General features: G+C 37.6%; 1 protein-coding gene across 9 annotated transcripts in view; it reads right to left on the bottom strand.

The window, feature by feature from the left end:
* Positions 1 to 19,933, bottom strand: part of WDPCP (WD repeat containing planar cell polarity effector) — a 270,466-nt gene that overhangs the window by 117,202 nt on the left and 133,331 nt on the right. For all 9 annotated transcript variants that reach the window (XR_013830956.1, XR_013830957.1, XM_079940325.1 and 6 more), the window contains one exon: positions 5,557 to 6,166. Coding sequence is in view for 7 of the 9 variants with exons in the window: in XM_079940325.1 (XP_079796451.1) it covers positions 5,557 to 6,166 (610 nt within the window). In the remaining 2 variants the exon portion in view is untranslated. The remainder of the gene's footprint in view (positions 1 to 5,556; positions 6,167 to 19,933) is intronic.

The following is a 19,933-nucleotide window of genomic DNA, read 5'->3' as shown; positions in this document are numbered from 1 at the left end:
GCATAAGCCATAAAATTAAAAAATCCAAGAACTGGCTTTCATCAAAACTAAAACTTCTGCTACCTAAAAAATTGTTAATAAAATGAAAAGATAAATTACAGGATGGAAGAAAATATTCACAATACTAGCATCCTACAAAGGACTTTTGTTCAGAACATATAAAAACTCTTACAACTCAATAATAAATAAACAATCCAATTAAACTTGGGCAAAAGATTTGAAGATATACTTTATCAGAGAAGATACATGGCAAATAAACACATAAAAGATGACCAGCTCCAAAGGCTCATCAGGGAAATGCCAACTAACACCACTATACACCTACTACAATGGCTAAAATTAAAAAGACCATTAATGCCAAGTTTTGGTGAGGATGTGGAGTAACTGGAACTCCAAAATAGCTTCTTCTTAAGTTAATCGTAAACTTAGCATATGGCCCAGCCATTCTACTCCTAGGTTTTTCCTAAGAGAAATTAAAATAGATGTCATACATCTATTTTACATACATTTGTACATAGTTTGTACATAGTTTGTGGACACAAAGACTAGTACAAGAAAGTACATAGCATTTTCAATGATATTGGCTTAAATTTGGAAACAACCCAAATGTCCATCCACATGTGAAAAGATACACAAATTGTGATTTAGCTATATAATAGAATACTACTCAGTAATATAAGTGAAAATTTACAGATATACATGGAAGAGTCTCACAGACTCTTCCATACTTACTGAGTGAAAGTAGCAAGACACAAAAGAGGACCTATTTCTTGAGTATATTTCTATAAAATTCTAGAAAAAGCAGATCTAATCTGTAATAACAGAGAGCAGATCAATGCACTTTAGCTTCGAGGGAGGCAGGGATTGACTGCAAAGGGGCTGAGAGAATTTTGAGGGTGAGGGAAATGTTTTACATCTTGATTGTGGTGGTAATCATGGGGATATACATATTTGCCAAAACTCATTGACCTATGCATTTTTAAAATAGGTACAATTAATTTTATGTAAATTATACCTCAATAAACTTGATTTAAAAATCCATCATCACTCTAGAAAGCAGAATGCTGTCTGGAACAGCAATCCATCTAAAATGATATAAGATCTAGTTTTAAGATGACTAGGCATCTAATAAAGTATTTGACATATCCTTCCAGCAATAAATTACCACCAATTACCACTTGGGTAAAGTAAAATTTAAATAACTCATTAAAAATAACTCTTTTAAAGAACACATACTTCTTACAAAAGTTCTATGAGAAAAATCAGACTACTTGTTTTTTTAGATAGAGTGACAAACACACACATGCACACACATTGCCTGTGATTTTCAAAATCCTATGAGAGGGAAGAAATTAGCTTTAATTATTTGTTTAATATCATCATTTGAACTTTTAACCTTTTCCTAACTTTGTAGGTGCTGTGAAGCACTGTGGGAGCACTCTAGGTAGATGGAATACTCACCACCACTATGGAAAGAAGGAGTGTGAGAGCACATGCTGTGATTGGGGAGCTACTAGGGAAGCACAGTTGGGGAGATGAAGCCAGAGACGCAGACAGGCTTATTAACCACTGAAGGATTTCAGGCTGTAGAATCCATGATCAAATCTGCACTCTGGTGGCAGTTCAGGGGATTAATTGAGCGGTGGGTTGGGAAGACTGGAAGACAGAGGATTACAGATAGAGGGCCACTGCTTGATCATGGTAAAACAGCAAAGATCTAGATTAAGGTAATGACAGCAAGGATGAATAGACTAAATTGTTTTTGACAGTACGTATTTAGAAAGGCAGAACTGATGGGATTTGGTAGCTGATTGGATATGGCATCAGGGGTGAGGGAGGATTCTAGGATAACTTCTGACTTGGGATTCTGTCTGTCTAAATAACTGTACCATCCCTCAAATTGGAGAATATAGGAGGAGAAGCAGGGGAAAAGATTATGAATTCATATCTGCACATAATAAATCTGTATACCTGTGAACATTCAGGGGGAGGTATCCAGCAAGCCATGTTAATATGTGGATGTGGAGTGAGGAGTGGTCTGGGCTGAAGTCAGAGGTAGGATACCAAAATCAAAAATAAACTCTCAATCTGTATAAAATGGGAGGAGAGCTAAAAATGGAACCTTAGAGAACCTCAATATTTTCATGAGGAGGCAGAAGAAGAGCATTAAAAAGTGATGAAAAGTTGCATCTGGAGTCATAGAAGCAAGTATGATGAGAGTTCTATGATGGTGAAAGCGGTCAGCAACCATCAAATGCTGAAAAGTCATCAAGTAACATAAGAGAAATATGTGTATCAAGTAGGACGTCACTAGTGACCTTTCCAAGAGCAGTTCCAGGAGAACACTGAAGAAAAGAGCCAGAAGGCGGTGCTGTGAGGGGTGAATGGGAGGTGAAGAAGCAGAGAAATTCAGTGTTCACTACTATTTCAATGCGTTTGACTATGAAAGGAAGGTGAACATTTGATTAATAACAGGGGAAATAATTTTAAAGAAGAGATGTATGTATGTTTCTTTGTTTCATGGTGTGGCTTGGGCCTGTACCTGATGATGTAGCAAAATTCATGGGGAGAGTGGGGAAGGTGACAGAGTAAAGGTATCAAAGGGAATGTTATGGGATCCAGAGTGGAACCAGTGCTGGAACTAGTCTTAGACAAGAGGAAGGCTCCTTTTCCACTGAATTGAAACTGAAAAGATTTATGTACATGTAGGTAAGTCATTGGGTGGGTGGTGAGGAGCAGATAAAATCAATGAAGTGCCAAGTAAAAGGTGAGATTCTCTGTTGAGAGGGCAAGGAGCTAGCTGATCATGTGAGTTTAAAGACAGCAGTGAAGGCTGGAAAAGGTACTGATGAGAATGGAAGAGCTTTAATATCTCAGTAATTAGGGACTCCTCTTAATCCCAGTATATATATATGGAAATATGAATGATGATTGTCAGGTAAAGAAATGCTTTTTACACATTGCTTCCACATAGGAGGATGACACTTCTAGCTCACTCCTGAGGAAGACATGTTTTTCTCATTCTTACAACAGTGGTGATGGCCTTTTAACCACAGTGCATTTGTGCAATAATTATAAGGATTTAGAATGGAAGCCCTAGCCTTGCAACAGAGTTTTCTTTCAACATGACACTAACTGACCTATTCTAAGAGTCAAATTCCAAAAATCTTAGCATCTTGGCAGTAGCCACTGACACGTTTACATATGACAGCATTCTATTTTAAACCATGATCTATCTCAGCTTCTTACATTGTAAGCTACACCTTTCATGTCAAAATTTCCAAAGGCTTGCATAACAAGCATATGAAAAATATCTCATAAATGCTCCCTAGTGGGGAAACTGCACAGGCAACTACCTGTTTATATATGCAGTAACTTGAATTATACATGAAAATTCCACATGGATGCCCAGAATCAGCACTGTGTTAATTCAAGAAGTATATTAAAATTTCTGGATGTATTTAGTAGCAGATCCTAAGAAAAATCTGTTCTTTAAACAGGGTTTTCTTTAAAAAAAAAAAAAAAGATCTGTTAGCTGGAATCTACTGTTTCAAGGAATCTACTCTTCCTAGGAAAAATAATCTGTAATAAACATTAATCTTATAATACATTTTCAACAACCCTGGGAAACTCCATCTTTAGATCCTTTAAAGAGCCTGTAAAATTTCCCTATTCTATAAAACTTCAGTCATATTGAAAATAAAATTTAAATGATAAATGTCAGTTGCAGAAGTTATCACCTTTTCATTTGAATGCTTGACTTCTATTGGATAATTCTCTTCCAAGAGACCTACTTGGGAAAAAGAGGTGACAGCCAACTCATTGCCTAATTGATTTAGGAACAGTGCCCAGGGAGATAGTCCAATTAAGTTTACAAGCTGGCAATTAGCAGGAAGCCCTCTAAATCCCTACACTGAGAGCCTGTTTACTTTAGTAAGAAGGCAAATGTGCTAGAGATAGGAAGAGAAAGCTGTGCTTTTTGCAAAGCTGTTGTGAGTAGGCCCACAAGGCAGGGCTGAAGAAAGGCTAGGTATATGTCAGAAGACAGCCTTCTGTTTGACAGGTAACTTGGGTTATTGAGAGAGAGAGAAAGAGGGGGAGGAGGGAGTTTTAACAGATATGCAAAATATCTAACATCCACTTTAATAAGTGTTGAGTATAGAGACATATCACTGTTAAATGTGTAGTTGGGCAAAGTAGAACTGGATTATCTCATAGTAAATGAGATTCCAAACATATTTTTTCTTGGACAATACTGACATTATGAATGGATTTAGTTGCATTTTTAATATGTGGAAAGAACATAGCCCTCACATTATATCCCTGATATCTTTCAAGTTAGTCAAGTCATTTTCATTAGATTTATTTCATGTGTTCAATTTCAGAGGGAAGTAGATCCATAAAAAAACAAAGTAAACTGACAGCTATTTAACAAACACTACAATGTCTTAAAAACTTAACTTTTAGCACAGAGCCAAATCTTATAAGGGGTTTTTAAGTGTATTTACTTTTCTATGTTTTCAAGTTGCGGTGATGTGCATTAATTAAAATCGGTTTTTTAAAACCTAAGTGAGGTTCTTTCAAGAATGTTAAATTATACAAAACTGCCTAAAGGGACTTCCCTGGTGGTGCAGTGGTAAGAATCCACCTGCCAATGCAGGGGACACAGGTTCGACCCCTGGTCCAGGAAGATCCACATGCCGTGGAGCAACTAAGCTTGTGCGCCACAACTACTGAGTCTGCGCTCTAGAGCCTGAGAACCACAACTACCGAGCCCGTGCTCCACAATAAGAGAAGCCACTGCAGTGAGAAGCCTGCACACTGCAACGAAGAGCAGCCCCCCGCTCTCCACAACTAGAGAAAGCCCACGTACAGCCAAAAAATTAAAAATAAATACCCAACTCTAAAAAAAAACCCCAACAAACTGCCTAAAGGATATTATTTCAGGACATAGCCAGTAATGCAAAACTACAAAAGGCAAAAAAATCACAATAATGAAATTCCGCTTTAAAGCTTCCTGGTTGAAATGGGATACATTAATACACATTTTTCCAAATATTGATTAATACTTTTGAATATTTTAATCTAAAATCTTTAGCAAATGCTAACTAAATATTTCCTTTCTCTTTTTTAAAACACTTGCTTTACACATTTCCAATCTGGGAAGAAATGGACACTTATAATCTAAAATAATTTTAATAGAAAAGTATTACAGAATTTTGTAATGGACATACTTTTAATATATTCTCATGTGTACTATTTCTTAAGGAATTTTTTAATAGTTTATTTTGGAAAGCATCAAATGTGGCTAATTCAGTCTTTTTATTCATCACAATGGAAAATTAATGCAATTTCAAAATTCAATATATAATGTACCTTGACATTTAGAAAATCATCCATAAAGCTTTCTTAAGGAAACTATATGAAATGTTTGAAAGGCAAGCACATTGATGGAATGACAAACAGAAAATCTACATTCCAAGAATAGTTTTATTGTCTTAGTTATATTGTCACCATCATAAAAAATTTATTTACTCACCAACTTCCTTGACTTACCAAGTTTAAAAAGAAGTACACCCAAAGGTCCTCTGTCAAACTTGAGGAAGAGGAGATCATAGATGTCCCCACTTTCAGGCTTCTTAGAAACAACCTGCGGAGCTATCCACTGCATTTGAACAAGACTGCTAGAAACATCAAAGAATTTTTTGAATTGTAGAGTCTCCCTAGGTGAGCGGTCTTCAGCCAAAAGCTGGATGTTAATAGGAGAAAGAGCCATATCAAAAATTTGCAGCTCCCCTTGGTTACTGCCAACTAGCAGAATGGCACCACTTGGGTGGCAGCTTATTAATGAAGGCAGAACTTCAGCCTGAGCTAAGACAGTCACTCTACGGTGAGTTTCATAAAGGATTACTGAAGAATCTTCACAGCCCAGAATCAGTTTGTCTTCAGTAACATTCCTGCAACAGCTAATGGCCTTCGATCTTAGTGGTATTCTGGTGACTGATACACACTGGATTTTGTGCCGAACACATTCATAGATGCAACTGTCAGCCATGGGCTCTTTGTCTACACTGATGGAGCACTCCACTGTCAACACCTGATAAGGCTGTTTGGTGCCAAAGCGAACATCCAGTGGATCCCATTCCGTGCGTACAGAACTCAGAACCTGTAAGAAATGTATCAAGTATGTTCATATAGACCTTGGTTTTTCTTCAGCTGTCACGCATAGCCCTGCATATTAATCTAGAATCCTATTGAATACCATCAACTATCACCTTAAATATCAGCAGCATATAAGCAGGTATGTGTATATCTCATATAGAACACATATAAATATATATAGCACATATTTAGGACAGCTGCAGAAATTAAACTGTAAAATTTTAACTTAAACACTTCGTTTTAGGAAGTCTGTAAATAACATAAAGACAAATATTTCCCATGATATATAAAAACTAATGAAGTGAGCTTTTAGTAAAATAATATGGCTAGCAGAATATCTAAAGACATTAAAAGTTTGATTTTTAAAAGGATGAATAAAGAACTTAAACAATTTAGTCAATCTCCTTCCAACCCACTACCCCTCCCAATTCTGAAATTATTGGTAAATTACTTACCAGAAATACATATTTCTAATTAGTTGGGCAGGGTAGGCAAAGGAAAAAACTTTAGAACCCTGTCAACAGTCCTGTAGAAATATTTTACTGTCAGAAAAGATATGAAGGGTTGTTAAGTAGATAAATGACCAATAGAAAGAAATAAGAAGGTAATGCACTAGTTTTAAAATTAAAAAAAAAAAGACCTGGTAGGTAATACGATTTGCAATACTGGAGAGGCAAAATTTAAAAAGCATTTCTGGTGCAGAAAGGAAAGGCTACAAAGAAACGCCACAGCAGAAGAACAAAGAAATAAAACAACAGGCCATTCACTTTATTCATATGTAAATGTGGGAGGCCAAGAACCTGGAGAGTGGTATCAAAGATAGTTTCTAACACTTTGTCGAAAACTTCAAAATTAGATTTAGAAACATTAAAAAGTACATTTCTACACGAGATAAAATTTCACAGAACTATGCATGTGCGCACGCACACACACACACACATACACAAGTGCATGTAAAATCCGATGAAATCCAACTAAGGCCAGTACCTGAGTTAATAGTATTATACCAAGGTCTTGTTCCAGGATTTGACAATGTACTGCAGTAATGTAAGATACTATCACTGGGGCAAACAAGGGAAAGAGGTACAGGAAGGGAATTTGCTTTTAGCCTATTTTGGCAATTATATTAGCAGTTTCTTGAGAGTCAAACTATTTCAAAAAAAAATTTTTCTTTTTTTAAAGCACATACAGCTATGTTACATGGTACTGACTTGGGGAGGGAAAAGGGGTTGATGTGAATCTTTTTAAAAATCCATCCTACACATCATTACCAAACTAACCTTCCTAAACTAAATGTTTTTGCTATCATTCCCCTGTTCAAACCCTTTAATAGCTACCACTAACGAATAAATTAAATTTTTATTCCCCTGCCTGGTATGCAAAACAATATAGGATCCATATCCAACCCCTTCCCTCCCTCACACTCACTTTCCTGCTCTTGTTTTCCTTTTTTGTCTAATATATGCTTGAGTATGAGCTACATGCCAGGCACTGGTCCTGGCACTGCTGGGGATACAGCAGTAAGTCCTCACCCTCAGAGAACATACAGGCTAATGGCTGAAGACAAAGTAACAATTCACAAACAAACATACATAGGATGTTAGTGATCCTATATATGTACTTCCTAAGTACTATGAAGAAAAATAAAGCAAAGTAACAGGAATGGGAAGGGGAGGTAATAGAAGTCAGGACAGGCCTCTCTGATAAAGTTGACCTAAAATAAGTGAAGGGTAAGCCATGCAGCCACCTGGGAGAAGAAGGCTCCAGGCAGAGGAAGCAAACATCCTAAGGTAGCACTCTTGGCCTGATGAAGGAACAATGGGAGACAAACATGGCTAGATAAAAGGGAGCAAGGAAGAAAACACTGGGAATTGGGGGAGGGAGAAGATTGTGAAATGGCTTGTAGGCCATTATCGGGACTTTGGCTTTTCCTCTAAACAAGATGAGAAGCCATAAGGAGGGACAAGACCTGACTCGCAAATTCTAGTGTTATCTCCGACAGTCTCCCTTCATTACTCTACTCTGAGGTCAAACTAAAGCTGCATTTTCCCAGCTCTGTAACTTGTTAAATTAAACAAGGAGGCTGTTCAACTGATGAGGTCCGAATTCCATTGCAACCTCTGTAAGCAAACCAAAACCCAAACCTGCAAATGCCTCAAAGTTACAAAATCAAAACACTAAGGATAACCATTACAACAGCCAATTAGGCTTTAAACTATAGCCAATCAAATAATTTCCTTTCTTTGCTTCTGCACTTTCACTGTCAGTCTTTTCCCTGCCTCATATCAGTAGGATGTTCCTAACCACTTCCAGTTTGGCACTGCCCCACCAGAAACGATTTACTCAAACTCTGAAAACTTTTACTATGCCTCAGCTTATCTTTCAACAGCTTCACTCACGTCCTTTACCTCAGGGGTCCCCAACCCCCAGGCCACAGGCTGGTACCAGTCCGAGGCCTGTGAGGGATCCGGGCCACACAGCAGGAGGTGAGCAGCAGGAGAGCGATCGCAGCTTCACCTGTATTTACAGCAGCTCCCGAACGTTCGCATTACCACCTGAGCTCCGCCTCCTGTCAGATCAGCGGCGGCATTGGATGCTCATAGGAGCGTGAACCCTACTGTGAACTGCACATGTGAGGGATCTAGGTAGCACGCTCCTTATGAGAATCTAATGCCTGATGATCTGAGGTGGAGATGAGGCAGTGATGCTAGCGCTGGGGAAAGGCTGCAAATACAGATTATCATTAGCAGAGACCATAATAAATCAATTGCTTGCAGACACATATCAAAACCCTATCAGTGAGTGGCAAGTGATAATTAAGCTGCATCTGGTGGCAGGCTTTATAGTGGCAAGTGAGTTGTGTACTTCAATTGTACAGCTGCATCTGGTGGCAGGCTTTAAATCAGAATCCGACATTTATTTTAGTCTGCACATGGCCTGCCCATTATTTTACTTACCACTTCTGTCTGCGCCTCTTTCCCGTACTGAGCACTTGTCTCAGTCACAGTTTTGGTAAGCCCACAAGCTAACCTTAGCCAGAATGAGTAAAAAAAAACAAATGTCGCTGGAGAGCTTCTTTGAAAAGGAGGAAAGACCAAATGATAAGACTGCAGAAGACTCTAAGACTACCAACAAAAAGAAAGCTGCATTTAAAAGAAAATACCAAGAGTCCTACTTAAATTAATGGGTTCATTGCAACAGGTGATTCACACTCTCCAAGCCTGCTTTGTATAATATGTGGCAACCGGCTATCCAACAAAGCCATGAAACCTTCAAAACTGCTTCGCCACATGGAGACCAAGCACCCTGAATTAAAAGACAAGCCTTTGGAGCTTTTCAAAAGAAAAAAACGTGAACACGAAGAACAGAAGCAATTACTGAAGGCCACCATTTCATCAAATGTGTCTGCACTGAGAGCATCATTCTTAGTGGCTAACCGCATTGCTAAAGCTAAGAAGCCCTTTACTATTGGTGAAGAAGTTGATCCTGCCTGTTGCTAAGGACATCTATCGTGAACTTTTAAGAGGCTGCAGTTCAAAAGGTGGCACATGTTCCTCTTTTGGCTAGCACCATAACAGACGAATTGATGAAATAGCAGAGCATATTAAGGCGCAATTGTTAGAGAGGAGTAATGAGTCACCGTGGTACGCAATCCAGGTTGATGAGTCTACCGATGTTGACAAGACAACAATGCTTGTTTTTGTGCAATATATTTTTCAGGAGGATGTGCATGAGAATATGCGATGTGCACTTTTGTTGCCAACCAATACCACAGCGGCAGAACTATTCAAGTCTTTGAATGATTACATATCAGGAAAACTGAATTGGTCATTTTGTGTCGGTATATGCACGGACGGAGCAGCTGCCATGACTGGACGGCTTTCTGGTTTCACTACTCGGGTCAAAGAGGTCACTTCTGAATGTGAGTCTACACACTGTGTCATCCATAGAGAAATGCTGGCTAGCCGGAAAACGTCACCTGAACTTAACAACGTTTTGCAGGATGTGATTAAAATTATCAACCACGTTAAAGTACATGCCCTTAACCCACGTCTGTTCGTGCAGCTCTGTGAGGAGATGGATGCAGAGCACACATCTTCTCTCATACACAGAAGTGAGACGGCTTCTAATGGTAGATCACTGGCCAGAGTTTCTGAGTTATGAGAGCCGCTCCAGAGATTTCTTTTAGAAAAACAGTCACCACTGGCAGCACATTTTAGTGACACAGAATGGGTCGCAAAACTTGCTTACTTGTGTGGCATATTCAACCTGCTCAACAAACTCAATCTGTCACTTCAGGGGAGAATGACAACTGTATTCAAGTCTGCAGATAATGTGGCTGCATTCAAAGCCAAACTGGATTTATAGGGGCAACGAGTGAACACTGGGATTTTTCACGTTTCAAGCATTAGCAGAGATTTGGAAAGAGACGGAGCCCAGGGACTTCTTTGTCCCAGCTGGTGCATGATCACCTATCTCAGCTTTCAAAAGAGTTTGAGCATTACTTCCCAACCACACAAGACCCCCGAACTGGGCAGGAATGGATCCGTGACCCATTTGTGAATAAGCCAGGTGAACTGACCTTGTCCGTGCTAGAAGAGGATCAACTACTTGAGATCGCAAATGATGGCGGCCTTCAAAGTATGTTTGAGACAACTTCAAATCTCCATACGTTCTGGATTAAAGTCAAGGTGGGATAGCCTGATTACCACAAAAGCACTGAAAAGCCTGCTTCCATTTCTAACATCCTGTCTTTGTGAAGCAGGGTTTTCTGCAGTGACAGCAACCAAAACGAGATTACGGAGTAGCCTGGACATAGCAACACACTTCGTGTGTCACTGTCTCCCATCACCCCCAGATGGGACCATCTAGTTGCAGGAAAACAAGCTCAGGGCTCCCACTGATTCTGCATTATGGTGAGTTGTATAATATTTCATTATATACTACAATGTAATAATAATAGAAGTAAGTGCACAATAAAGGTAATGCTCTTGAATCATCCCAAAACTATCCCCACACCACCCCCCCATCTGGTCCATGGAAATACTGTTTTCCATGAAACCCAACCCTGGTGCCAGAAAGGTTGGGGACCACTGATTTACTTGAAATCCACACTCTTCACCCACACAGACTCAGTATTTCCTACCAACAATACTCACTCTTGAAGAATTAGACCAAATGCTATTTCAGTTTCTGAATTTCTTCCAGCTGGGCAGCATCCTTCCTTCCTTAGATCTCACTTCCATACCCTCTTCCCCACTCCAACTTGGCCAATGTGTGACATTCGTTTGGCCTTTTATTTACTTCTAATTTTTGATCATATGTCATCATTTTGACTATAAGCTTAAAAAAATAAACTGTCTCATCTATTTTACACTTTTTTGTGTATGCTGTGTAGGCAGCTAGCCAAAAACTATGCTGGTAAGAGCTTTTTAAAAAATATATAAAAATTTTAAAAACATCACACTATAATGGTGGTTGAATTATCATACTTTCAGAAAGCTTAGAGATTTGTAAAGGAAGCCCTAGGGCAGAAAACTGGGAGGCCAGGTGACGCTGAATAGGACCTGAACTCACACAGGGACAGCCTAAAAGGAGGGGCCAAGCAAGACAGCAGTCTTGGCATAGAACAGGTTAGCCCCAAGGTGCAGGAAACAGGGTCCCAGGCTTCCTCAGTTCCAAAAGTATGTAAGACTCTTCCCAATAGGCTCTGTAGTTTCACCAAGAGAAAGGGGTTAAAAGGGAAGTAAGACCATGGACCCCTTATACTCCTTCTCCTCCACTGCCAATCCCTGATATCTCTAAAAAGCTAGCAAAGGTCAGATTTAATACCAAATTCTGATTAAAAAAAGAAACGTAACACTATATATTTATTGAAGTATAGCTGATTAACAATATTATATTTGTGATTCAATATTTTTATAGATTAGACTCCATTTAAAGTTATTACGAAATAATGGCTGCATTTCCCTATTTCTTAATACCCTACTCCTATTTTGCCCTTCCCCCATCCCTCTCCTCACTGGTAACCACTAGTTTGTTTTCTGTATCTGTAAGTCTGCTTCTGTTTTGTAATATTAATCTGTTTTATTTATTAGATTCCACATATAAGTGTTAATATAGAGTATTGTCTTTGTCTGACTTATTCCACTAAGCACACTATTCTCTAGGTCTATCCGAGTCTCTCCACATTGTTGCAAATGGTTTCATTCCTTTTTATGGCTGAATAATATTTCATTATATATATATAAACACAAATACATATATATATATATATATATACCACAACTTGTTTATCCATTCATCTGTCGATGGACACTTAGGTAGCTTCTATGTCTTAGCAATTGTAAACAGCGCTCTTGTGAACATTGGGGTACACGTATCTTTTCAAATTAGTTTTCTCTGGATGTAACCAGTAGTAGAATTTCAAGATCATATGCTAACTCTAGTTTTTTAAGGAACCTCCATACTGTTCTCCATAGTGGCTGTATCAATTTATATTCCCAGCAACAGTGCAGGACAGTTCCCTTTTCTCCACACCCTCTCCAGCATTTATTGTTTATAGATTTTTTGATGATGGCCATTCTGACTGGTGTAACGTCACACCTCATTGTAGTTTTCATTTGCATTTCTCTAATAACTAGTGATGTTGGGTATCTTTTCATGTGTCTATTGGCCATCTGTATGTCTTCTTTGGAGAAATATCTATTTAGGTCTTCTGCTCATTTTTTGATTGGGTTGTTTTCTTGATATTAAACTGTATGAATGAGCTGTTTGTATAATTTGGAAATTTATCCCTTGCCGGTAGCATTGTGTGCAAATATTTTATCCCAGTACGCTGGTTGTATTTTCATTTTTTTAATGGTTTCCTTTGCTATGCAGAATCTTTTAAGTTTAATTAGGTGCCACTTGTTTATTTTTGTTTTTACATTCATTGCTCTAGGAAGTGGATCCAAAAGGATATTGCTGCGATTTATGTCAAAGAGTGCTCTGCCTATGTTTTTCTCTAAGAGTTTTATAGTGTCCAGTCTTACATTTAGGACTTTAGTCCATTTTGAGGGGTGTGTGTGTGTGTGTGTGTGTGTGTGTGTGTATGCTGTTAGAAAGTGTTCTAATTTCATTCTTTTCAATGTAACTGTCTAGTTTTCCTAGCACCACTTACTGAAGAGACTTTCTTTCCTCTATTGTATATCCTTGCCTGCTTTGTCATAGATTAGGTGGCCATAGGTGGGTGGGCTTATCTCTGGACGTTCTATTCTGTTCCATTGATCTATATGTCTGTTTTTGTGCCAGCACCATACTGTTTTGACTACTGTAGCTTTGTAGTCTGAAGTCAGGGAGCCTGATTCCTCCAGCTCTGCTTTTCTTTCTCAAGATTGTTTTGGCTATTCGTATTTTTTTGTGTTTCCATACAAATTGTAAAAATTTTTTGTTCTAATTCTGTGAAAAATGCTATTGGTAATTTGACAGGGATTGTGTTGAAACTGTAGATTACTTTGGGTACTACAGTCATTTTGACAATGTTGATTCTTCCAACCCAAGAACATGGTATATCTCTCCATCTGTTTGTGTCATCTTTGATTTCTTTCATCAGTATCTTAAAGATTTCTGAGTACAGGTTTTTTGCCTCCTTAGATAGGTTTATTCCTAGGTATTTTATTTTTTTTATGTGATGATAAATGATACTGCTTCCTTAATTTCTCCTTCTGATCTTTTGTTAGTATATAGGAATGCAACAGATTTCTGTGTATTAATTTTTTATCCTCCAAGTTTACCGAATTCATTGGTGTGCTCTACTAGTTTTCTGGTAGCATCTTTAGTATTTTTCTATGTATAGTATCATATCATCTGCAAACAGTGACAGTTTTACTTCTTCTTTTCCAATTTGTATCCCTTTTCTTTTTCTTCTCTGATTGCTGTGGCTAGGACTTCCAAAACTATGTTGAATAAAAGTGGACCGAGTGGGCATCCTTGTCTTGTTCCTGATCTTAGAAGGAATGCTTTCAGAATTTCGCCATTGAGTAGGATGTTAGCTGTGCGTTTGTCATATATGGCTCTTATTACGCTAAGGTATGTTCCCTCCATATCCACTTTCTGAAGAGTTTTTATCATAGATGTTGAATTTTATCAAAAGCTTTTTCTGCATCTATTGAGATGATCATATTGTTTTTATTCTTCAATTTGGTAATGTGGTGTATCACTCTGATTGATTTGTGAATACTGAAAAATCCTTGCATCCCTGGGATAAATTCCACTTGCTCAAGGTGTATGATCCTTTTAATGTATTGTTGGAGTCAGTTTGCTAGTATTTTGTTGAGGATTTTTGCATCTATGTTCATCAGTGAACATAGAACTGGCCTGTAATTCTCTTCATGATATCTTTGGTTTCGGTAACAGGGTGATGGTGGCCTCATAGAAAAGGTTCGGAAGTGTTCTGTCCTCTGCAATATTTTAGAATAGTTTCAGGACGATAGGTGTTAACTCTTCTCTAAATGTTTGGTAGAATTCACCTATGAAGCCATCTGGCCGTGGACTTTTGTTTGTTGGGAGTTTTAAAATTACTGATTCGATTTCAGTACTGGTAATTGGTCTGTTCATATTTTCTATTTCTTCCTGGTTTAGTCTTGAGAGATTGTACCTTTCTAAGAATTTGTCCATTTCTTCTATAATGTACCAGTTTATTGGCATGTAGTTCTTCATAGTAGTCTCTTATGATCCTTTGTGTTTCTGTGGTGTCTATTATAACTTCTCCTTTTTCGTTTCTGATTTTATTGATTTGGACCATCTCCCTTTTTTTCTTGATGAGTCTGTCTAAAGGTTTATCAGTTTTGCATATCATTTCAAAGAACTAGCTTTTAGTGTCATTGATCTTTTCTTTTTTTTTTAGTCTCTATTTCATTTATTTTTGCCCTGACCTTTATGATTTCTTTCCTTCTACTAACTTTGGGTTTTGTTTGTTCTTTCTCTACTTGCTTTAGGAGTAAAGTTTGGTTGTTTACTTGAGATCTTTCTGGTTTTCTTTCTGGTTTCAAGCTTGTATCGCTATAAATTTCCCTCTTAGAACTGCTTTTGCTGCATCCCATAGGTTTTAGATCATCGTATTTTCTTTTTCATTTGCCTCAAAAAATGTCTCATTTCATTTTTTGATTTGCTCTTTGATTTCTTCAGTGATTCAGAAACCAGACCTTATTGAAGAAACCAATAATTCCAGGTTTGCAGCAGGAAATGTACAAGAAAGCATGGACCGTATTGTTACACCAGACAGAGGGAAGCTACCCAAGACTACTGAGGTCATGACAAGAAGAGGAGCCAACTTGAGGAGGCTCCCACTGCCCAAAGTTAAGAATCTGAGCTTTCAAAAGGATAACAATTACAATTTATGAAACCCATTAAGTCAAGTATGTTTAAATCCATGAATTAATAATGCTATTAAAAAAACAAAAACTAATTGGTTACCTTCAGGGAGTGATAGGGAACCAATTCAATCTTGAAAACTAGTAAATAAAAGAAACAGATGCTTATCCTGATTATACTATATGAATCCAGCCACTGGGAAAACAAGTAGGAGATGAGTAGAAGTGTCTCATTATAAAAATATCACAATTAATAAAAAAAATAATATCATTAGATATCACCATTTTGCAACCGTCATGAATTACTGGATCTAGGCATTAAGCATCAATAGCTGCTAAAATCAAAAAAGAGAGACAACCAAAAGAGAGAAAGAGAACCTGACATTATGTGCCTTCTGATTAAAAAGCACTCCTTTGCACACAGTCTTGACAAAACTGACTACTAACTTGCAGAATTTTCAAAAGACAAAGAAACTTGTTGAACCACACCATGATGATGGAACAACAAAATCCAGACTGTGGGACACTGCAGTTTCAACAGATAAATTTTAATTTTAAAAAAAGGGATGGAGTGGGAACTTGCAGATTAAAAGAGAGTTAAAAGACACATTAACTTGTTTTAAATAGATAATATTAAACTACAGTTTTGCAGGATGCACATTTAGGTGATAAAAACTATATGAGAAAATGTGTAAAAGTCACAATAGAGATTACTTTGGGGCACCAGGAAAGGGTTGAGATCAAAACAGAGTACGTGGCGCTATTGCTGGTGCCTGGCAAAGTTCTATTTCTTGACCTGAATGTGGTTCAGGGGTGTTTCCTTAGTAAAAGCTCATTAAACTATATATTTAGTCTCTGTGGTTTTCCTTAGTGTGCTTTAAAATAAAGAGATTTTTTAAAAAAATCATCCCTAAAATAAAAAATCTTGGTTATCTGGTTGAAAGCTAACACAGTTCATACATTTCTTTGGAAGAGATGTCTTTTAAATATTTTGGCTTTTCAGTTGAATGCATTTATAATGCTTTCTGAATACTTCTTTTATCAAATTATACTATATTAAAAGTTGGTCACATTTTGACTTTCCCATCAGTTGGCTGCTCCTCTAAATCACTGCAAAATTAGTTTTTAATTTTTATGGGAAAAAACTTACCTTTGTGAGGTTGTATTTCCCTAGCCCTTACAACAGGTTTTAAGGTTTAATAGCTCTGCTTATGTGTTTTTGATTAATTTGGTTAAACAAATTCAAGTGACCTTTTCTGAGTAAGATATCTTGAAATTACTGCCATACTCAGAAAGCATTAACAAATCCATACAGCTGAAAAGCTAAAACATCTGCTTGAATACAAAGGTAAGGAAAGAGTAAGTTGTGTTGTCACCACATTTTTGACAAAGTTAATGAATTAAAAAGTTCTATGATGACGGTAATCACCTTTTCCAAATTTAAGTATAAAGAGTGTGAGGAATTTAAGTAAAAATGACTACCATGTTATGTACAATAATCCATACAAACACCATTAAAAACTATTTTTAAGTGAATCGTACTGATAAAAAATTTGTTTTTCTTCATACTATTGTATATTTTTCAAAACAAATTTTTTTCCCCTAAACTACATAAATCTCTCTGTTCTGTGCTTCTAATTAAGATATGTACTGTTGTTTAGAGCTCTGCAGTGTGAAATTAGACCAGCAGTTTTCTAATATCCATAAAATAAATTAAGAAATGTTCCTCCTCTGAAAGACAGATAATTCAGTCACAGAGAGCTTACTTCTATGTTTCCTTTGTTTTCTTTTTTTTTTGCTGCTTGGTAAGCCAATTTTCTACTTGGAATTTACTGTTAACACTCTCATTTGGTTCAGTATGTGGGCTTTATCCTTTCCATGGTCTGTTATGCAAAAAAGATGGCTTAAAAATTTTTTTCCAGTCTGCTGTAAAGCAGTGGATCTCAACTTGGATGCACATGAGAATCACCTAGGGAACCTGTGAGAGAATACTGATGCCTCCTTCCCCTCTGGAGATTCTGATATAACTGGTCTGGGTGGGCTCCTTTGTAAAAGCTCTGCAGGTGACTGTAATGTGTTGCCAAGGCTAAGAACCACTACTCTAGGATCTTGCCATTGTCCAAATAAAAGCTTACTATCTTTTCTGATTGAAATTGGGTGGGAAATTATTTTTTTTAAGTTCTATCATTTAATAGATGCAAAGATTAAATTTCTTCTCTATGAGGCTGCTACTTTTTTAGTCTGAGTTTTAGGGTTTAAGAGTATATCGTATCTCTTATTCTGAGGATTAGCTCAAGGAGTCTATTGGTCGCTAGTGAAAAAATATTTAAAGACATATGCCTGAATATTACTTTTATAGACTAGTGGTTTTAGTTCATGTTACCCTAAATAATGTGCTACAATTCACAGTTAAAGATTATGTCTTCACACACACACAAAGAAACAATTATTTCCCCAGACATTTCTTCCAAAAGCCATTCACCTTTTGCATATAGAAGTTCACGTGAGGTTCTGAAAAAGAAATCTTTACAAATTTTCCTAACAATTTTTTTTTTTTTTTTGCGGTACGCAGGCTCTCACTGTTGTGGCCTCTCCCGTTGTGGAGCATAGGCTCTGGACGCACAGTCCCAGCCGCCATGGCTCACGGGCCCAGCTGCTATGCAGCATGTGGGATCTTCCCGGACCGGGGCACGAACCCGTGTCCCCTGCATCGGCAGGCGGACTCTCAACCACTGCACCACCAGGGAAGCTCTAACCGTTTAATTTTGATAGACTGATTGAAAGAGCCAAATTCAAGACAAAAGCTACTTGTCAGAAAAAATGAATTATATATCTTAATATATTATGATCAAAAAATTAGCTATGCAGTCAGTGGTGAACAATTAAAAATCAGGTGCAAGTATTATATACAACTTCATGAAAATCTATTCAAATACTTAAATAAGATGGATAATTTTCCAAAAATACAAATTAAGGAAAATGACTCAAGGAAAAGATAGAATTCCCGAAAAACAAACAACCCTCGAAAAATGGAATCAATTATAAAAAATCTACCTTCCTTGAAAGACAGCACACCCAGGCAGTTCTATATGAGTTTTACCAAACATTCAAGTATCATATAATTCCTTTTGGGACTAGTTCAGAGAGGAGAAAAGAGAAAAGCTAGTCAAATCACTCTATAGGGGTAGTACAACTTTGATATGAAACTTAGAAAGGATAGTAAAAAAAGTAAAATTGTGGGCTTCCCTGGTGGCGCAGTGGTTGGGAGTCTGCCTGCCAGTGCAGGGGGCGCAGGTTCGTGCCCTGGTCCGGGAGGATCCCACATGCTGCGGAGCGGTTGGGCCTGTGAGCCATTGCTGCTGGGCCTGCGCATCCGGAGTCTGTGCTCCGCGACGGGAGAGGCCACGGCAGTGAGAGGCCCGCGTACCGCAAAAAAAAAAAAAAAAAAAAACAGTAAAATTGTGTACCAACCTTGAGCAAATTGTATATCTCTTTAAAGTTCCCCCCTTATTATCTCTCTAGGTAGAAACAATCATTCCCCACTGGCTCCTCTACAGCTTACACATACTCTATCCACAGCATTATTTAACACTTTAGTGTACTCACATGTTTTCATATTTGTCTCTCATTGGTAGACACTAAGATCCTTGCGGGCAGGGATAGTTTTGTATTTATATCCCCTGGCATGAAATACAGTGCTTACTCCATGGTCATGCTCAGTAGTTGATGAATGATGTGAAAAGAGAGAGGAAAGGGCCTTTCAGGTAGAAATACCAGTAATTTGTACAGACAGGAGGTGGGAAATAAAGAAGCAGTAAACCATTTGGCTAGAACATAGATTTGTATAAAGAAATAACATTGGAAAGGTAAGTCAGGGCCAGTCAGGGGGACCTTTTCAGTGCCGAGGCTAAGTTTAGTTTCAAAATCTACTGAAGGCGTTTAAACACGCAATGGCTAAATCAGACCTGTGCTTCAGAATCCAGATGTGCACGTTTTTGAGCTGCCCAGGACCTATGTGGTTTAAATCCATCATTTTAAAAATTAGAAAACTACAGTCAGAGAGGGTAGGTGATCTACCCAAGGCCAAAGAACATAGTATTAGTTAAAAGCAGGCAGAAGCTGACAGGAAGTAAATTTGATTAAAGTCACACAGTATATGGTCAACCAACAGGCAAACCGAGGTTTATCCAACTCCAAAGTCCATAAACTAGATGACACCAGGAGATGAAGTACATAGACCATACGTATACCCTTTTTGAACAGTCCTAATTTCAGGTAATAAACTCATTTCAAATAAAGGTAATTTGTGTAATGTAAAACTAAAGGCTGATTTATATTATTTTTACTTTTATTATAAAACAGAACATTTAAAAGAATTCTAGTTGGCTTTATTATATTAAGTCATTTTGATTAAGTCT

This window comes from Stenella coeruleoalba, assembly GCF_951394435.1.
Source record: "Stenella coeruleoalba genome assembly, chromosome: 13".
In the NCBI taxonomy this organism is placed as follows: Eukaryota; Metazoa; Chordata; class Mammalia; order Artiodactyla; family Delphinidae; genus Stenella; species Stenella coeruleoalba.
This window is presented reverse-complemented; position numbering and strand designations above follow the sequence as displayed.